This window comes from Leptodactylus fuscus, chromosome 4 (genome assembly GCF_031893055.1).
Source record: "Leptodactylus fuscus isolate aLepFus1 chromosome 4, aLepFus1.hap2, whole genome shotgun sequence".
Taxonomy (NCBI): Eukaryota; Metazoa; Chordata; class Amphibia; order Anura; family Leptodactylidae; genus Leptodactylus; species Leptodactylus fuscus.
The window spans coordinates 222,949,597-222,968,738 of record NC_134268.1 but is presented as its reverse complement, the minus strand read 5'-3'; the positions used below and the strand labels follow the sequence as shown (position 1 = coordinate 222,968,738).

Sequence of the window (19,142 nt, the reverse complement as noted above, 5' to 3'; positions counted from 1 at the left end):
GTATCTGATCGCTGTATCTGATCGCTGTATCTGATCGCTGTATCTGATCGCTGTATCTGATCGCTGTATCTGATCGCTGTATCTGATCGCTGTATCTGATCGCTGTATCTGATCGCTGTATCTGATCGCTGTATCTGATCGCTGTATCTGATCGCTGTATCTGATCGCTGTATCTGATCGCTGTATCTGATCGCTGTATCTGATCGCTGTATCTGATCGCTGTATCTGATCGCTGTATCTGATCGCTGTATCTGATCGCTGTATCTGATCGCTGTATCTGATCGCTGTATCTGATCGCTGTATCTGATCTCTATCCACACTCTGTACGCTGTGTATCTGATCGCTGTCCCGCTCTCTGATCGCTGTGTATCTGATCGCTGTCCCGCTCTCTGATCGCTGTATCTGATCGCTGTATCTGATCGCTGTATCTGATCGCTGTATCTGATCGCTGTATCTGATCGCTGTATCTGATCGCTGTATCTGATCGCTGTATCTGATCGCTGTATCTGATCGCTGTATCTGATCGCTGTATCTGATCGCTGTATCTGATCGCTGTATCTGATCGCTGTATCTGATCGCTGTATCTGATCGCTGTATCTGATCGCTGTATCTGATCGCTGTATCTGATCGCTGTATCTGATCGCTGTATCTGATCGCTGTATCTGATCGCTGTATCTGATCTCTATCCACACTCTGTACGCTGTGTATCTGATCGCTGTCCCGCTCTCTGATCGCTGTATCTGATCGCTGCCCCCCCTCTGTACACAGTATCTGATCTCTGATCTCATCCTCTGTATCTCCTGTTCCTTGCAGACTCCCCTGCGGCCGCCTTCGATGAGGGATGGCTGACCGATTCTTATTCTAAATCTGGAGAAACCGACACCCCGAGCGCAGAAGCTTCAGAGAAAACAACCGGTAAGATGTGTTGTGGCGGCTGTATATTGTGCACAGTATATATACTGACTATCGTCATATCCTTAGGATACAGATCAGGGGGCCTGACACCTGGTGCCCCCACACATCAGCTGGGCATGGTCAGTGCAGGAAGTGAACAGCTCCTCCCCCTTAGTAGTGGCCATGTGGGGTTACTGCAGCTCTGGTCCCTGACTAGGCCACGGTTTCTGCTGTCGCTGACCGAGGTTCAGACACAGATGTGATATAAAGTGACCGATCCTAAGGACCGCGAGGGCGGAGTTATCCCACAAGTTACAGCTGATTCCTGCGGCCCCCGAAATAGTCCAGAGACCCCTCTAATGAGAGAGGACACAAAGCTCTATCATATTATTTCTCTTACAGCCACTTATGGGGAAACTCCGAGTGATGAGTCTGCAAACCTTCCATTCCAAGTACCTCAGAGCGATCCGACGTCACATATATGGCAACCCACAGCCGAGGAGCAAATCGCACTGGGCTCCCACAATGCACCAGGTGAGAGCAGCACCAGTATACAGAGATTAGTAGTGTATATACACAGTAACATAGTGAGCGCAGCTCTGGAGTATAATACAGGATAAGTAATGTAATGTATGTACACAGTGACTGCACCAGCAGAATAGTGAGCGCAGCTCTGGGGTATAATACAGGATAAGTAATGTAATGTATGTACACAGTGACTGCACCGGCAGAATAGTGAGCGCAGCTCTGGAGTATAATACAGGATAAGTAATGTAATGTATGTACACAGTGACTGTACCAGCAGAATAGTGAGCGCAGCTCTGGAGTATAATACAGGATAAGTAATGTAATGTATGTACACAGTGACTGTACCAGCAGAATAGTGAGCGCAGCTCTGGAGTATAATACAGGATAAGTAATGTAATGTATGTACACAGTGACTGTACCAGCAGAATAGTGAGCGCAGCTCTGGAGTATAATACAGGATAAGTAATGTAATGTATGTACACAGTGACTGTACCAGCAGAATAGTGAGCGCAGCTCTGGAGTATAATACAGGATAAGTAATGTAATGTATGTACACAGTGACTGTACCAGCAGAATAGTGAGCGCAGCTCTGGAGTATAATACAGGATAAGTAATGTAATGTATGTACACAGTGACTGCACCAGCAGAATAGTGAGTGCAGCTCTGGGGTATAATACAGGATAAGTAATGTAATGTATGTACACAGTGACTGCACCAGCAGAATAGTGAGCGCAGCTCTGGGGTATAATACAGGATAAGTAATGTAATGTATGTACACAGTGACTGTACCAGCAGAATAGTGAGCGCAGCTCTGGAGTATAATACAGGATAAGTAATGTAATGTATGTACACAGTGACTGTACCAGCAGAATAGTGAGCGCAGCTCTGGAGTATAATACAGGATAAGTAATGTAATGTATGTACACAGTGACTGTACCAGCAGAATAGTGAGCGCAGCTCTGGAGTATAATACAGGATAAGTAATGTAATGTATGTACACAGTGACTGCACCAGCAGAATAGTGAGTGCAGCTCTGGAGTATAATACAGGATAAGTAATGTAATGTATGTACACAGTGACTGCACCAGCAGAATAGTGAGCGCAGCTCTGGGGTATAATACAGGATAAGTAATGTAATGTATGTACACAGTGACTGTACCGGCAGAATAGTGAGCGCAGCTCTGGAGTATAATACAGGATAAGTAATGTAATGTATGTACACAGTGACTGTACCGGCAGAATAGTGAGCGCAGCTCTGGGGTATAATACAGGATAAGTAATGTAATGTATGTACACAGTGACTGCACCGGCAGAATAGTGAGCGCAGCTCTGGAGTATAATACAGGATAAGTAATGTAATGTATGTACACAGTGACTGTACCGGCAGAATAGTGAGCGCAGCTCTGGAGTATAATACAGGATAAGTAATGTAATGTATGTACACAGTGACTGTACCAGCAGAATAGTGAGCGCAGCTCTGGAGTATAATACAGGATAAGTAATGTAATGTATGTACACAGTGACTGTACCAGCAGAATAGTGAGCGCAGCTCTGGAGTATAATACAGGATAAGTAATGTAATGTATGTACACAGTGACTGTACCAGCAGAATAGTGAGCGCAGCTCTGGAGTATAATACAGGATAAGTAATGTAATGTATGTACACAGTGACTGTACCAGCAGAATAGTGAGCGCAGCTCTGGAGTATAATACAGGATAAGTAATGTAATGTATGTACACAGTGACTGTACCAGCAGAATAGTGAGCGCAGCTCTGGAGTATAATACAGGATAAGTAATGTAATGTATGTACACAGTGACTGCACCAGCAGAATAGTGAGTGCAGCTCTGGAGTATAATACAGGATAAGTAATGTAATGTATGTACACAGTGACTGCACCAGCAGAATAGTGAGCGCAGCTCTGGGGTATAATACAGGATAAGTAATGTAATGTATGTACACAGTGACTGTACCAGCAGAATAGTGAGCGCAGCTCTGGAGTATAATACAGGATAAGTAATGTAATGTATGTACACAGTGACTGTACCAGCAGAATAGTGAGCGCAGCTCTGGAGTATAATACAGGATAAGTAATGTAATGTATGTACACAGTGACTGTACCAGCAGAATAGTGAGCGCAGCTCTGGAGTATAATACAGGATAAGTAATGTAATGTATGTACACAGTGACTGTACTAGCAGAATAGTGAGCGCAGCTCTGGAGTATAATACAGGATAAGTAATGTATGTACACAGTGACTGTACCAGCAGAATAGTGAGCGCAGCTCTGGAGTATAATACAGGATAAGTAATGTATGTACACAGTGACTGTACCAGCAGAATAGTGAGCGCAGCTCTGGAGTATAATACAGGATAAGTAATGTAATGTATGTACACAGTGACTGTACCAGCAGAATAGTGAGCGCAGCTCTGGAGTATAATACAGGATAAGTAATGTAATGTATGTACACAGTGACTGCACCAGCAGAATAGTGAGCGCAGCTCTGGAGTATAATACAGGATAAGTAATGTAATGTATGTACACAGTGACTGCACCAGCAGAATAGTGAGCGCAGCTCTGGAGTATAATACAGAATAAGTAATGTAATGTATGTACACAGTGACTGCACCAGCAGAATAGTGAGCGCAGCTCTGGAGTATAATACAGGATAAGTAATGTATGTACACAGTGACTGTACCAGCAGAATAGTGAGCGCAGCTCTGGAGTATAATACAGGATAAGTAATGTAATGTATGTACACAGTGACTGTACTAGCAGAATAGTGAGCGCAGCTCTGGAGTATAATACAGGATAAGTAATGTATGTACACAGTGACTGTACCAGCAGAATAGTGAGCGCAGCTCTGGAGTATAATACAGGATAAGTAATGTAATGTATGTACACAGTGACTGTACCAGCAGAATAGTGAGCGCAGCTCTGGAGTATAATACAGGATAAGTAATGTAATGTATGTACACAGTGACTGTACCAGCAGAATAGTGAGCGCAGCTCTGGAGTATAATACAGGATAAGTAATGTAATGTATGTACACAGTGACTGCACCAGCAGAATAGTGAGCGCAGCTCTGGAGTATAATACAGGATGTAACTCAGGAGCTTCTTGCTCTATGAATGTATTTAGCAGTAGGTCTGTGGGCTTGGACTATGACCCCCATCATCCTGCAGATTCCTCCATCTATCTAGTAATGTTTGTTCCCCTGTTTTGGGATGATTTGGGGGTGTCGGGTGAGATCCTCACATGCGGTTGCTCTTCTGGGTTATTTTCGGGCTCTTTCCTCCGTCTTCTCGCTTCCATTACTATTATCTGATAGATTTCAGACGTCTTGGAGTAAATTCCACTTTCCTCTTGTTGTGGATTCTGACACTTGAGCTCGGCAATGTGAACTTGACCTAAAGTGACCTTCTTTAAATATCCGTGGCTGTAGTCGGAGGGTCTTCAGTCTGTGCCGGGGGTGTATACGCAGAGGGCCCTATATCCATAGTAGATGTGATCAGGGCGCCCGGCTTCTATTTTGGTCCCTTCTTATATGATGGGGTCTCCTGGATTTTGGCCGGGCTCTCTTCTAGTATAACTTTGCTGCTTTCAGACATAGTGATCGTTCCTCGGCGCCTTGTCATGCGTAGTCTTATAGCCTGCCCCGTGCAGCTGTCCCTCAGCCTCATTCACTTTTAATGTCCGGCCGCCTCCTGTGCCCCCGCAGCCCCTCAGGATTGCTGAGGCGGCGCTGTCTAATGTGCCAGAAGCCGCTCGCTTCTCTGTCAGACGACTAATCTGCTGACTCACACGGCCGGACACAACTTTTCTTTCTCCAAACTTTTCTTCGGCCTCATTGGGATCCTAAATCCTCCTGTGTTTTTTGGATTGTGTGCGGTGAGGCCGGACCCCCGGGGATTGTCACAGCAGCAGCTGGACCCTGACCGGTGTAGGATTTCTGCAGCAGGGCCGCGCTCTCCTACACTGCCTTGCATTTGGTTCTTTTCCATTCTTCATGTGTTGCTGACGGGACGTTCTGAGACTTGTAGTCCCCCTTAGTCTGGGCCCGCGCACGTCTTGGTGATCTTTCCTTTTGTCTATCCATTGCAGACCATGAAGGACACCAGCTAACACCTGAGGAGTCCCTGTTTGATGCCGCAGTTTCCACAGAAAGTCAGCTTCTTCCTGGATTAGGAAGTCAGTACCTGGAACAGCATGATGAAGGTAAGTGGGTCTGCTGGTATATACAGTTGTATACGTGCACCAGTCCTATAAATATAGTGCAGGGTTGCCATGTGAGCAAGTAACCCCATGACCCTTCTAATTCCATAGATGCCTATACATGAGGCAGCGCACGACTACCTGCAGGGGTCCCACACCTACTTCAGGGAGTCCAGGCTGCAAAAGCAAATGGGGTGAGCACGACGATGTACCAGGACTAAGGCCTCGTGCACACGACCATGTGCATTGTTGGACACTGTTAATACACACGACCATGTGCATGAAGCCTCAGTCCCTGTGCATAGTGAGCGTTCCCCTTTAGAGGGGTTTTAGGTCTTCTATATTGGTGACCTATGTTTGGGATAGGTTATTGGTGGGGTCTGACACCTGTATGAAGGGTGTATAGCATTCGGGTGATCACTGTGGCCTCTTCGCCTGAGTTTTGTACCCCTGACAAATTGAATGGGACTGAGCTGTGCCATCTGACAATCAACATGACATGGTTGGCACAGGTCATCGGTCACGTGGTAAATATCAGTCCAAATCTAGGGATTTAAAATCATCCCTTCGAAATGGGTGAAGGGTCCTGGATGTCGGGGGCCCCCCACTCATCACATATTGATAACTTTTGAGGACCTGTCTATAGGATGGTTTATTTCTAGAGAATCCCTTCAAGGGGTTGTCGTGGTATGTGGGGTGTACAGTTGCTCATGTGCGGTGTAGTTGTTAGTGTGACACTCGCTGTGTGCCATGTGGATGTCTCAGCGTGACACGACCCCTCTCTGTACCCAGTGTTGGCAGAGATTGCCTGAACACCCCGTATATGATATACTAGCCTCTGCCTGCGACTTCGTCTGCGGGTTGTTGGCGTCGATGATCCACCTATATTCAGCAAATTGCTGCAGTCGATGATCGGCCTGCTTCGGTGTTTTGGCTGCTCTCAAGCTGTCCTGTTGCTGAACTCGTTCCTCGCCTGTGCCTGTGATTGTTCTGGCATCTCAGCAGCTCGCTGGGAAGCCATATAATGAGCATGTTGTTGGTGCTGATGATCCTTGTCAGCTCCGCTTGAGGAGAACTCTGTGACTTCTGGCTCCTTCATAGCTCTCGTTGTTTGCCACAAATTAGATTTTCTTTTTCCCGCCATGTTTAATATTAGCAAACTGCGGAATTTGGGTTAAAGGTGTTTTCCCCTCCAGTGTGTCAGCACTGCCTGGAGCAGATCAGATAATATGCAGATGCTTGTACACAATGGGCTCAGTGTTATCTTTGTGTTTACATAGAGAGATAACAGATCAGGCTTTATCAGCAAACTCCAATTAGCTGAGAGAGTCCTGCTGGCAGGAGCAGTGTTATAGTATGTGAACATAAATGCATAACAGTAGTGAAGCCATGTCATTTACCGGAATGACCGGTATCTATGGGACAAATCTCATCCAAATCCGCTCAGCTGTTTTTGTGTGATTGAGGAACAAACATCCAAACTGTGACATTTATAATATTAGCAGGAAGGATTATAATGTATTTGTTTTCTGGCCAGTTTGTGATGTGCCTGTTTTCGTGGACATCAGCTGTGCCTCGGCCCTGGCTGTTGTTTGTGACTCCGCTCATTTCCAGCGCTCCGAGCCCTCATTGTCTTTTTGACTAATGACTAGCTGTGGCCTGTAGTGTCACATCTTGTATCTGTACCTGCAGGCGGCCTGGCTATGGTCTGGCGCTCCTCCAAATAGCAGCTGACTGATCACATGGCCCCCTCCCCGGCCCTCCATTATCTGCTTGTATCTTCATTTAAGTTTTCATTACTTGTTTTTTTGTTTTTCTTTTTCAGAAGACTTTCTAAAACCTGATCCCTACCATCAAGACGTAACTTCTACCTCTATCGAGACACCTGACCCGACTACTGAAAATTATGTGCATGAAAACCTCGACAACCCCCCTGAAGATCGTCAGGACGAAGCGGCCTTCATCCTTCAGTCTGCGGAAAGTGAGCAATCTAAAGAAGACGACGTCAGTGCTGAGCAGGTGACTGCTCAGACCAGTGCGGAGCCCCCTCCTCGATCCCCTGCGGAGCCCCATCCTCGATCCCCTGTATCACCCTTTGAATTGATCGAAGAAAATTCCTTTTTCGACCAGTTTCCTGCAGAGACCCGCACAGAACCTGTTGGTGGTTTCCAGGAAGAAGTCAGTGCGGCCTCCCCTGCTTCTTTAGGCCAGGATACGGAGTCTACAGCCTCACCTGTTGAGTTGGTCCAAGCCTCTCCCGTTTCATTGACCAAGGAGGCAGAGGTCCCAGCTTCTCCCATCCACAAAGAGGAGCTTCTATCTTCCCCTGTTGCCTTGCACCAGGACGAGGAGGTTCTAGCTTCCCCTGTTGCTTTGACCCACGAAGCGGAGGTTCCATCTTCCCCTGTTGCCTTGCACCAGGACGAGGAGTTTCTAGCTTCCCCTGTTGTGTTGATGCACGAAGCAGAGGTTCCAGTTTCCCCCTGTGCTTTGGCACCCAAAGCTCCGGCCTCCCCCATTGCAGTATCCGACGAAGCGGAGGTTCCAGCTTCCCCTGTTGCATTGGCCCACGAAGCTCCACCATCCCCTGTTGAATTAACCCACAAAGAGGAGGTTCCTTCATCCCCTGCTGAAGTTCTGGCATCGTGTGAAGCTGAGGTTCCAGAGTCCACCGTTGCCTTGACCCAGGAAGCGGAGACTCCAGAGTCCCCAACTGTGTCGACACCCAAAGCTGAGGTTCTGGAATCGCACAAAGCTGAGGTTGTAGCATCACATGAAGCTGAGGTTCCAGAGTCTCACGAACCTGAGGTTCCAGTATCCCCTGTTGCCTTAGTTCAGGACGTCGGAGCTCCGGCCTCCCCTGCTACGTTACCCCAGGAATTAGAGACCCCCGCTCCCCTTGCTGCTTCAACCCAGGAAGAAACCACTTTGGCCTCACCTGTCAGCCAGGGCCCAGCAGAGACCTTAACCCCAATTGTTACAGAAGGAAACCTGCCCCCTGGAGGACTGCCCGAACAAACTCCTCTTGGAAGAGATGATCTTCAACATCCTGGAGACCAAGGTAAGGGGACAGGTCACTATGTAAACCTATATGGGATGGTCCGAGTGTCTTAGTTTACATTACCATGTCTTACCTTTGGGCTATGGTGTAGTGATATTTTCTTGATAGTTTTTATTCATAGAGCAATCTCCTCACTTTATATATTTTCAGCTTTTTTGGATTTTTTTTGTAATTTTTGTACTCTATATAGAAATTGAGTAGCATTTGCCCCGACGCTCTATCTGTGGGTTACAAGGCTCCCTCTTGTACCTGCTTTGCGTTAGCTCGAAGGATCCCCACAGGGAGCGAATATTCTAGGTACCTGCTTAGTTTAGGGAAATCCTCACCTGTTCCTGTTATATCTACAGCACCCCTAAAGCAACACCCTTCCAAAACAAGTGACAGACGACCGGGCAGAGCAAAAACTGCTCTCGCGCCCATTTCGGGCCCAGCTTTGGAGCCAGGCTCCCCCAGTCCCGATCCGACTCCTACCCAAGCGGGTCATTCCGAATCCTTGGCCTCTAGAGCCAAAGCGTTGCATAAAAAAGCCCACGACATGATGGAGAGCCGAAGGGAAGCCGCAAGAGATGTGGGAGACCCCGAAGGCGTCCAAATGGCCATGAAAAAGAAGAAGAAGAAAACTAAACAGAGGAAAAACTTTGCACCCAAAGAGGTTGAGTTCGGGGAAGAGGATGTATTTAGTAGAAGTGGCGGCGAGGCTTTCTACACCGGGGCAGGGCCGATGGGACACGTGGAGCCTCTTACAAGACAAGACCATCTGTTGGAGAAACCTCAGGGTATAACTAGGAGAGAGACACTAAGTGCTGCCAATGGCACCGAGCCCGCCGCTAATGTCACCGCAGCCGAGAGTGCCCTGGAGAGCGTTGCAGAGAGCCAAGGTGACCCGACCTTGTATTCTCAAGAGAAACCAATACCAGCTCCACAAAACATCGATTCTTCCCCCATCAGACACGCTGAAACCCCACCTGGCGACCAAGCGGATAAAAGCCTCTTCGAAGCAAAGCCTTTCCTCCTGGGAGAAAGCGGGAAACCTGACACTTCTATATTTGGAACGGCTGACACAGATGTCACCAAATGCCCTTATTTACATCCTGAAATCCTGTTCCCAACTTCAGAGAAAACGCTGAAAGCTCCATCCAAGAGAGACGAAGGCTTATGGGAGCCAACACAAAGTGTGAACAAGCCCTTAGACGAGGCTTTCCCCAGTGCCGGAGCTGAAACGGTAAAGTGGGACAAGCCGAAAAAGAGAGATAAAAGAGCCGGCAATTCTAGTCGTGGCGGGCACGTGAAAGACCCAAAGCAGTGGCAGAAGGGTTTAGATAACCTTGACTTAGCACCTCAGACGGGTGCGGTGCCATTGTATCCAGAAAGGGAGGAGAAGCCGTTACCTCTGGTGATACCATTAGATGATCTGCAGAAGTCCAGGGTGCGAGAGCAGAAAGTAAAAAGCAAGAATGCAAACAAAAACTTACCCCTTGACCTCAGCGAGCCCTTGTCTGACTTTGGTCACGGCCTAGACCTGAAAAATGTTCCCAGAGACTTATTGGCATTTGAGGAAAAGCCGGCAGGGTCAGGCAGCCATGTTCTACTGCCCGGCATAGCCCCCGAGGAGACGGACATATTGGCCAGTTCTCTTCCATTACCAGTTGGTGTGGGTGAGGGCTTGCCTAAAGTAGAGACCCCCTGTACACCTCTAACTCTTACAGATACTGTGGTTGGGTTAGTGTTGGGATCTATAGAGCCTACATTAAAATCGGTTCCAGAAAATGACTCTACCTTTGGTGAAGGCATCAAAGATCCCATTTTAGAGAAAAAGACTGAGAAGTTTCTGGATAGCAAAGTGTCTACTCCAGAAACCAAGCCTGAAATAGTCAGTGATGGCAAAGGACTGGTTCCAGAAAGTAAAGCTGACCCAGTCCTGAGCGGCAAAGAGTCACTTCTAGAAAATAAATCTGATGGCATGGGTTTAGTTCCAGAAGGTAAGGCCAGTACAGTCCAGGGCAACAAGGAGGCCATTCCAGAAAGTAAGCCCAGTGTAACCCCACACCGCGATATTCTCGATTTTGTACTGGCCATCACAGAGCCCATTCTAGAAAGTAAGACTGGTGTAACCTTGGATAGCAAGGAACCTGCTCCAGAAAGTGAGCCTGGCACAATCCTAGACAGGAAGGAGCATATTATAGGAACTGAGCACACTATAACCCAGGGAAGCAAAGAGCCTGCCCTCGAAAGTAAGGTAGTCCTGGGCAGCAAGGAGTCTATTCTGGATGATAAACCAGCTGTGATCCTGGCCAGCAAGGAACCTTCTCCTGACAGTAAAGCTGGTGCAGACCTGGGTGGCATTGAGCCCTTTTTGCAAAGTAAGCCGGTTGCAATCCTCGGCAGCAAAGAGCCAGTTCTAGAAAGTGAGTCTGCTCTAGTTCCTAAGCCAGTCCTAGGTAGCAAGGATTTCATTTCAGAAACCGAACCTCTTATGGTTTTAGATAGCAAAGTGTCTCCTCCAGAACTTAAACCTGGAACACTTCGGAAAGATAAAGAGCTTGTTCCAGAAGATAAGTTTGACCTGAAGGAATCTATTCCAGTAGGGAAGCCTGATACAATTGTAAGCCACAAAACTTCTGCTCCTGAAACGGAGCCTTGGTCCATCTGGGACAGCAGTGCACCCATTCTGGAAAGTAAGCCTTCTGCAGATCTAGGTGGCAAAGGCTCTCCAAAAAAGAAGTCAGGTACTGTCAAGGTGAGAAAGGAGCGTACGTCAGACAATAAACATAATATAGTTCAGGACAGTACGCCTTTGGAAATCCTTGACCTGCAAGCTCCTACTCCAGAAAATAAGCCTGATACGGTCTTGGGTGACAAGGAGGTTCTTCTAGAATGTAAACCAGGCAGCAAAGAGCTTGCTCCAGAACAGAAGGGTAGTCTAGTTGTGGACATCAAAGAGCCCCTTCCAGAAGGTAAAGCAGATGCCGTTGGGTTTGATAAAGTCCAGGACCACAAAGTGGATGATGAACCAACCATGCTGGACAGCCAGGTGCTCATTCCAGAAAATAAGCCCGTTCCTGAAAATCTCCCTGAGATGGTCCTGGAGAACAAAGACCTTTTCCCAGAATTGAATTTCTCCAGTTTTCCTCCCGTGCCGAGCTACTCGGAGCCAATGAGCCCAACTGGCCAGCCTCTCTCCCTGCCGAAAAAGGGTCAAGCAGATGAGAAAGCTCCTTCTGAGAAGCAAGTGAAAGGTAAAAGGGGTAAAATCAAATCAAAATCAAATAGCGCAAAAAGTTTGTTTGATACCGGGGAGCAAGGTCTTGAGATATTGACCCCGTCCCTTCAGCCAAGCGACCAACCCTTGGAAGCCAATTTGCCAAGTACTAAGAAAGCCGAACGTGGGTCTTTAAAGCGGCCTCATAGTTCCGAGAAGAAGGAAAGCCCTGTTTTGGTCGATGTTGGACTATTGAGTGGCAGAGAGAGTCTTCCAACGAGTGATCCTTTGGTTCCTCCACCATTGGAAGCAACTCTTAAGGGGCCTCCTCAAGAAACTGAACCAGTGGAGGTAGTTTTTGACTTCCCTCCATGCGATTTGAAGAGTGACCGACCAGAACAGACTCCGATCACTGCTGCAGTAGTGGAAGGGTTGAATGACGATATCTTGATACTTACTGGAGAAACCACTCAAGGTGAAGTAGAACTGAAAACCGATAATGTCATCTTCAAGCCCTGTGCAAATTTGTCTAAGTCCTTAGGAGAAGGCGAAGTGCGCGGAGCTCACGATGGCATCGCTCCAGACAAACCCTTTAACGATTTTCCGGTTTCTCCAGTAGAGGAGATAACTTTTGGCCACTCAAGTGACATCCATGTCCCTGAGAAGCCACACCTTGACATTTCTGGGCCCATAGAGGGTCCTTTCTTAACACCCCCAGGTTTACTTGATTTTAATTCCAATGTTCAAGAAGATTTTGTCAAAGTGACGACCCCCATTTTGGAGGCTTCATGGAAGACCGAAGAACTTGACGTCTCCAAAGATGTCCTAAACGTTCTTGATGTAAAACCTTTACTCATCGAAGAAGAGTGTCCTGCGCAAGAGCAACAAGACGAAGCTAAAACCTTGCCTGCCGCTCCCAAAGCCTCCATTGGAGAAGCTGCCAAAGAGAAGACCAAAACGAAGACCTCACCTCCAGCTCCTGGTCTGAAGAAGGAACGTTCTCCGATAGAGAAGACGACTTCAAAAACTAACAAGGCTGAAGAGAAAACCAAAGCTCCGGAGGTCCTGAAGGGCTACATGAGGCCGACAAAAGCCAGAAGTGCTGCCCCTCCACCATTATCCAGAGCGGTGGGACTTGCCGCGGAGAAACCCAAGCCGCCAAAGGAGACCCGTTTAAGGCCGGAAAAAGGTGTGTTTGATTTTGCATCCCCTGGCATGGAGTGTCCCAACAACGCATGGCTGCGCACCCCACAGCAGCGGCATGAGGTTTGGTGCTTGTGTGGTACACGCTAATATTAACGGTATACGTGTCTGTGCCCCGCTAACCTTACAAGTCTGAGGAGTGGCCTCACATTTCTTCAAGGGCATCGATGCCTCCAATCGATTCCTGGGTTTGTTGCGCAGGTCTTGGGTTCTTGTGACCTGAAGAGCCTTATTAAAAAAAACAAAAAAAAATTCTCTATATAGGAACGGAGCTAAAATCTTATTTACACCTGATGCGTTTTACAGCTGGGGGTTTGTTCCATTGTATTCAGTCGTGTCCCGGGACTTCGAAGCCCTTTCTTCATGTCGGCCAACTCGAGCGCTTTTCCTCCTTTCACAGGCGTTGCTGATTCTGACGCGGTTGGAATTTTTTCTCCAGCCCGCCCTGTTTCTTAGTTTTGGGGTCTGATATACTAACTAAACTCCCTAATGTCCCATGGCAGTGTCAGGGGTCAGTCACCGCCTTGTCTGCTCCTGCCTGACTCCACCCACTGGAGATTAGGGAGTCTAGTACAGTTGCCAAAACTCACAGCACCTATTGCTCAGGATCGGTGGGGGTTAGAGAAAAAATTCCAACTGCGCTGGAGTCCGTGGAGGAGGGGGCTACTGGAGCGAGAAAAGAATGGCTGGTGGCGAGAGGTCTCCTATAAAGGGGTCTTCTAGGATTTAGATATTCATTTAGTGAGCACTGGAAGTTCACAGCTCAGGTGGTGCCTGTGCTCGGTGAATGGCAGTACCTGGCACAGCCACTATGTGGTGGGTGGAGCTTTGCCCTTTTTCGGTACATTGTGCTGCTCTAGTCCCCCCACTGATCAGCTATTAAGGACTTATCCCAATTATAGACCATTAATATCTAGATCCCTGGGATGACAACCAGGGGGGGACACTACTCTCTGATGACGTCATCACTGGTTGTGATCCTAGTGACTGCCGTCTCTTCACCACTGACCAAGCACAGCGCCGCACATGATGTAGTGGCTGTGCTTGGTATTGCAGCTTAAGCCCCTTTCATTTGAATGGGACTGAGCCTGCGCACGGCCGTGTGATGTCACTGCCTGAGAAGAGGAGGAGCTTGATAGTAGGGACAACCCCTTTAAGGCCAGGATAAGACCCCTCCCCAATAATTTTTTTTTTTTTTTTTTTTTTTATTTGCGTGGTTTGACTAACTTTGATTAATACTTAATAATTAAGGGGCCCCGATTGTCTAAGGACCAGCCGTCCATATATCGGACCCCCTGTAATCTTGTTACCCTTCGCTGTAACACTGTGGTCAGTGGGGGAGGGGGGGGGGGGATTTGTGGCCGTCTCTGCTGAAATCAGATTTTCTGGCAAGTTGCGGGATGTTGCGAGAGGTCGGGTTTGGCGCCCTGTTGCTCCGTTGACTCCCGGCGTCCTTGGTAGATGATATAAATTGTGATGAAGGAAAGGTTGGTTGTGTCCTGCGGGGGGAGACGCGCGGCCGAGAGATGACACAACGGGGGATCGGAGAGAGTCCGCCAGTAACGTCGGTCACGTTGGCGCAGAATCGCCGCACATGGACAGAAAATGGATCAAAGGATTCATTCACAAAACCTGCCGCGCGTTACCCCGTCATCCAGAAACCTCGCCGTTCCCTCCGCGCTGCCGAGCCCCTCATTATCCTCCTTATGGGACGTTGCCTTGGAAACCAGCGAGCGAGCGAGATCATTCACCGACGAGCTGGAAGGAAAGCGTTAAATCGGCAAAAAATAGCCGGCTAAAAATAGAGCGGGGGGCGAATCGTTCCCTATAGCGTGGAGGGAGCGCGATGGTGTTAACCCCCGCAGTGCTGGTATGTCTGTCCCTACAGATAATCCATATCGTGTCCGATTCATGGCGCGGCTCTTCTGCTACAGTCGTAACGTAGGGAAAGCTGCTGACCTTATTACCCCACTGGTATATGGCCTGACTCTGTCATATATACCTCTGTAATTGTGGTGCATAGCAGTACTGCAGAGGAACATATGGCCGTCATATCTGCTCCCACACAGCTTTCCCATGGTCCTGAACTCAGGTTACATAGCCATATACCCCCAGCTGCCCCAACTATAACCATTTCAGATAATGCCCTGTGATCCCAGCAGCCTGGACTCCAGTCTGATACAATGTATCGGGGTGTGTGTACAATGTATCGGGGTGTGTGTACAATGTATCGGTGTATGTGCAATGTATCGGGGTGTATGTGCAATGTATCGGGGTGTATGTGCAATGTATCGGGGTGTATGTGCAATGTATCGGGGTGTATGTGCAATGTATCGGGGTGTATGTGCAATGTATCGGTGTATGTGCAATGTATCAGGATGTATGTGTAATGTATCGGGGTGTGTGTAATGTATCGGTGTATGTGCAATGTATCGGGGGGGGGGGGTGTAATGTATTGGGGTGTGTGCAATGTATCAGGATGTATGTGCAGTGTATCGGGGTGTGTGTAATCTATCGGGGTGTATGTGCAACGTATCGGGGTGTATGTGCAACGTATCGGGGTGTATGTGCAACGTATCGGGGTGTATGTGCAACGTATCGGGGTGTATGTGCAACGTATCGGGGTGTATGTGCAACGTATCGGGGTGTATGTGCAACGTATCGGGGTGTATGTGCAACGTATCGGGGTGTATGTGCAACGTATCGGGGTGTATGTGCAACGTATCGGGGTGTATGTGCAACGTATCGGGGTGTATGTGCAACGTATCGGGGTGTATGTGCAACGTATCGGGGTGTATGTGCAACGTATCGGGGTGTATGTGCAACGTATCGGGGTGTATGTGCAACGTATCGGGGTGTATGTGCAACGTATGTGCAGTGTATTGGGGTGTGTGCAATGTATCAGGATGTATGTGTAATGTATCGGTGTGTGTGTACAATGTATCGGGGTGTATGTGCAATGTATCGGGGTGTATGTACAATGTATCGGGGGGGGGGGTGTAATGTATCGGGGTGTGTGCAATGTATCGGGGTGTGTGCAATGTATCAGGATGTATGTGTAATGTATCAGGGTGTGTGTACAATGTATCGGGGTGTATGTACAATGTATCGGGGTGTATGTACAATGTATCGGGGGGGGGGGTGTGCAATGTATCAGGATGTATGTGTAATGTATCGGTGTGTGTGCAATGTATCGGTGTATGTGCAATGTATCGGGGGGGGGGTGTGTGTGTAATGTATTGGGGTGTGTGCAATGTATCAGGATGTATGTGTAATGTATCGGTGTGTGTGCAATGTATCGGTGTATGTGCAATGTATCGGGGGGGGGGGGGTGTGTGTAATGTATTGGGGTGTGTGCAATGTATCAGGATGTATGTGCAGTGTATCGGGGTGTGTGTGCAGTGTATCGGGGTGTGTGTGCAATGTATCGGGGTGTATGTGCAATGTATCGGGGTGTATATGCAATGTATCAATGTATGTGCAGTGTATCGGGGTGTGTGCAATGTATCAGGATGTATGTGTAATGTATCGGGGTGTATGTGCAGTGTATTGGTGTATGTGCAATGTATCGGTGTATGTGCAATGTATCGGTGTATGTGTAATGTATCGGGGTGTATGTGCAATGTATCGGTGTATGTGCAATGTATCGGTGTATGTGTAATGTATCGGGGTGTATGTGCAATGTATCGGTGTATGTGCAATGTATCGGTGTATGTGTAATGTATCGGGGTGTATGTGCAATGTATCGGTGTATGTGTATCGGTATGGCGTCCAGGCTGCTGGGATCACAGGGAATCGCCTAGACTCGGTGTAACAATCTGGATGGAGATCAGATCAGATCTTTCAGCCTCTAGCCGAGATCTTGGCACTGGGGTAACACCCGAAGCACATCCAAACTTCTCATCCACTGTCTGATCTCCATGGACCGGATACCTAGAGTGTGTGCGTGTTCTGCACATGTAGCCGTGGCCTCTTTGCTGACATGGGGTGTCCTCCTCCGCAGCCCCATGTGGCATATAGCTACATGTCTTCCTATATAGTCACTAACGCAATGTTACACGGCCCCAAAATAGCAGCATCGGAGGGGCAGTGGCCGGGCAGTCTGTCCCTGCAGGGGACCCGCACAAAGTAGGTCTGCGCAGAGCCTGGGGCCGCACATCAGCAATGTCGCAAGCAGAAATAGATTCATTCTGAAATGTCGATGAGACGGGCGCGGCGTGTTACTGGACGGACTCTCTCCAGGCAGAAGGCGAGCAGACATGATATCTCAGAGCGGTGAGCGCGCCCCTCCAGGTCGCTGACAACTTCACAGCTGTTACAATAGGCGAGTTGTCACTGGACGTCCTGCAGAGGTTTTATCCCTTCATTTATCCCATTTATCTACAGTAAGACTAGGCTGTCCATGTAGCAGGAGGCTCTGGATGAACATTTGGGCTGGGTTTGACCTATCATATCGCACATTGCATGCCGGTGTACTGCCTATGCCTATGGGGCTTTATCCCCCTTCACCGAATATTGTGCGAGTTTTTCTGCAGAATTTGTGGATTCCGCCACTGAAATAATGCAAGAAATAGCCAATGTGTGAACGGTTTCCTAGTATTGGCTCAGCAGGGCCCTGACCACCGCCCATCCCAAAACCAGCCTGGACTGCTTAAAGGGATCTTCCCTAACCTATTGTGAGACTTTGCACAGGCAGGGCCCTTCTTTATTTGCTTCTGTGGTATTACTAGAGATAACCCAGCGCCTGCTGAACCTGCCGCGACATTGACACAGGAATGGGACCCCTGTTCTTGGGGTCCCCGGTGGTGGTTCCAGTAGTTGGACCCCACTAATAAGCAAGTCTCCCTCTATTGTGTATGAAGCCCCTTTGTAGGCGAATGTTGAAGGGGTTACCCAGGACTGCGTGCGGTTTCCGATCACCTGACCCAGTCTGGATCAGCCCAGAACAATGAGGTTCTGCCGAAATGAGACCTCTGGTTTCTGGACTGTTTCCGACTCTGAGGCACGTGATTGGAAGGAGCACCTGACCCCGTGACCTCTGCTGCCCAAACCCCGGGGGTAAGATGCTAAACAGCCCTTATAACTCCTTGGGTTAGTTGTATACTTGTTATGGTGTCTTATGAGGAGCGCAGCTCTTGCAGGTACTGAGCAGATGACAATGGGTCGGTGGGGTCTGCGTCCTCCTATACCAGGCTGGAGGAGGGGGGATCTGTAGGTGGAGATTCATGTTTCTCCTCTGCCGTGTACACAGAAGCAGATGTGATGTCAGCGCGCGAGGCAGGCTCGCTCTCTGCATGTTAGTCTCGCTCACAAGCCAAGGCAAGCGAAGAGGAAAACAATGTCCTCCTCCAACCAGCAGCCCGCTGCGCTCACTGAATACAGCCAGCTGTGCAACGGCCGGAACCCGGACCCCAAAGCCGAGTATGAATGGCAGAGGACGGAGGGGAAGCTGAACGAGATCGGTCTGAATGTGAACGCTGGAGGACAAATGAAAGATGGGCTGGTGAAGAGCGCCGGCTTCACGGACGAGGACAAGCTCTGCTTCTTCGAGACCAAACTAGACAAAAGCCTCCAACTGGGACCCAAGGAGAAGGCGGAATGTGAAGGGCAAAGCAAAAGTAGCCAGAACCCGTTCAGTCCCGAGCAGCTCGCCTTCTTAGAAGATCCCTTCTCTTGCTCCAAACCTGCCGAGGTCGCTTTGCCCGCCGATGGACCGTCCAGGATCTTTGACTGTTTCGATCTGATCCCGGCCATCACCGATCAGGAAAAAGCTGCGACCAAAACCATCTTGATGTCCACCAGTGACAAGGAACAGCAGCTTTTCGGGCAGTCTGAGACGGAGGCGCTTTTCCAGAACCAAAATACGAAGGTTTGGAATCACAATTTTAACCCTGTCCTGCCTGACGGTAGCCTTAACAAAGAGAAGTGTTCTCTACCAGACAACCACCTGAAGAATGGGGGCGCTGTCCCTGCACCCCGTGAGCCACCAAAAACCATGGTGGAGCTGGCTCAGGATGACTTTAAACCCCCCACCCCTGCCAA

The 19,142-nt window shown here is 48.6% G+C and overlaps 1 protein-coding gene across 2 annotated transcripts in view; it reads left to right on the top strand.

The window, feature by feature from the left end:
* Positions 1–19,142, top strand: part of LOC142201037 (uncharacterized) — an 84,498-nt gene that overhangs the window by 42,960 nt on the left and 22,396 nt on the right. For both annotated transcript variants that reach the window (XM_075271850.1, XM_075271849.1), the window contains exons 6-10: positions 814–915; positions 1,297–1,428; positions 5,527–5,640; positions 7,463–8,698; positions 9,046–13,086. In XM_075271850.1, coding sequence (XP_075127951.1) covers positions 814–915; positions 1,297–1,428; positions 5,527–5,640; positions 7,463–8,698; positions 9,046–13,086 — 5,625 coding nt within the window. The remainder of the gene's footprint in view (positions 1–813; positions 916–1,296; positions 1,429–5,526; positions 5,641–7,462; positions 8,699–9,045; positions 13,087–19,142) is intronic.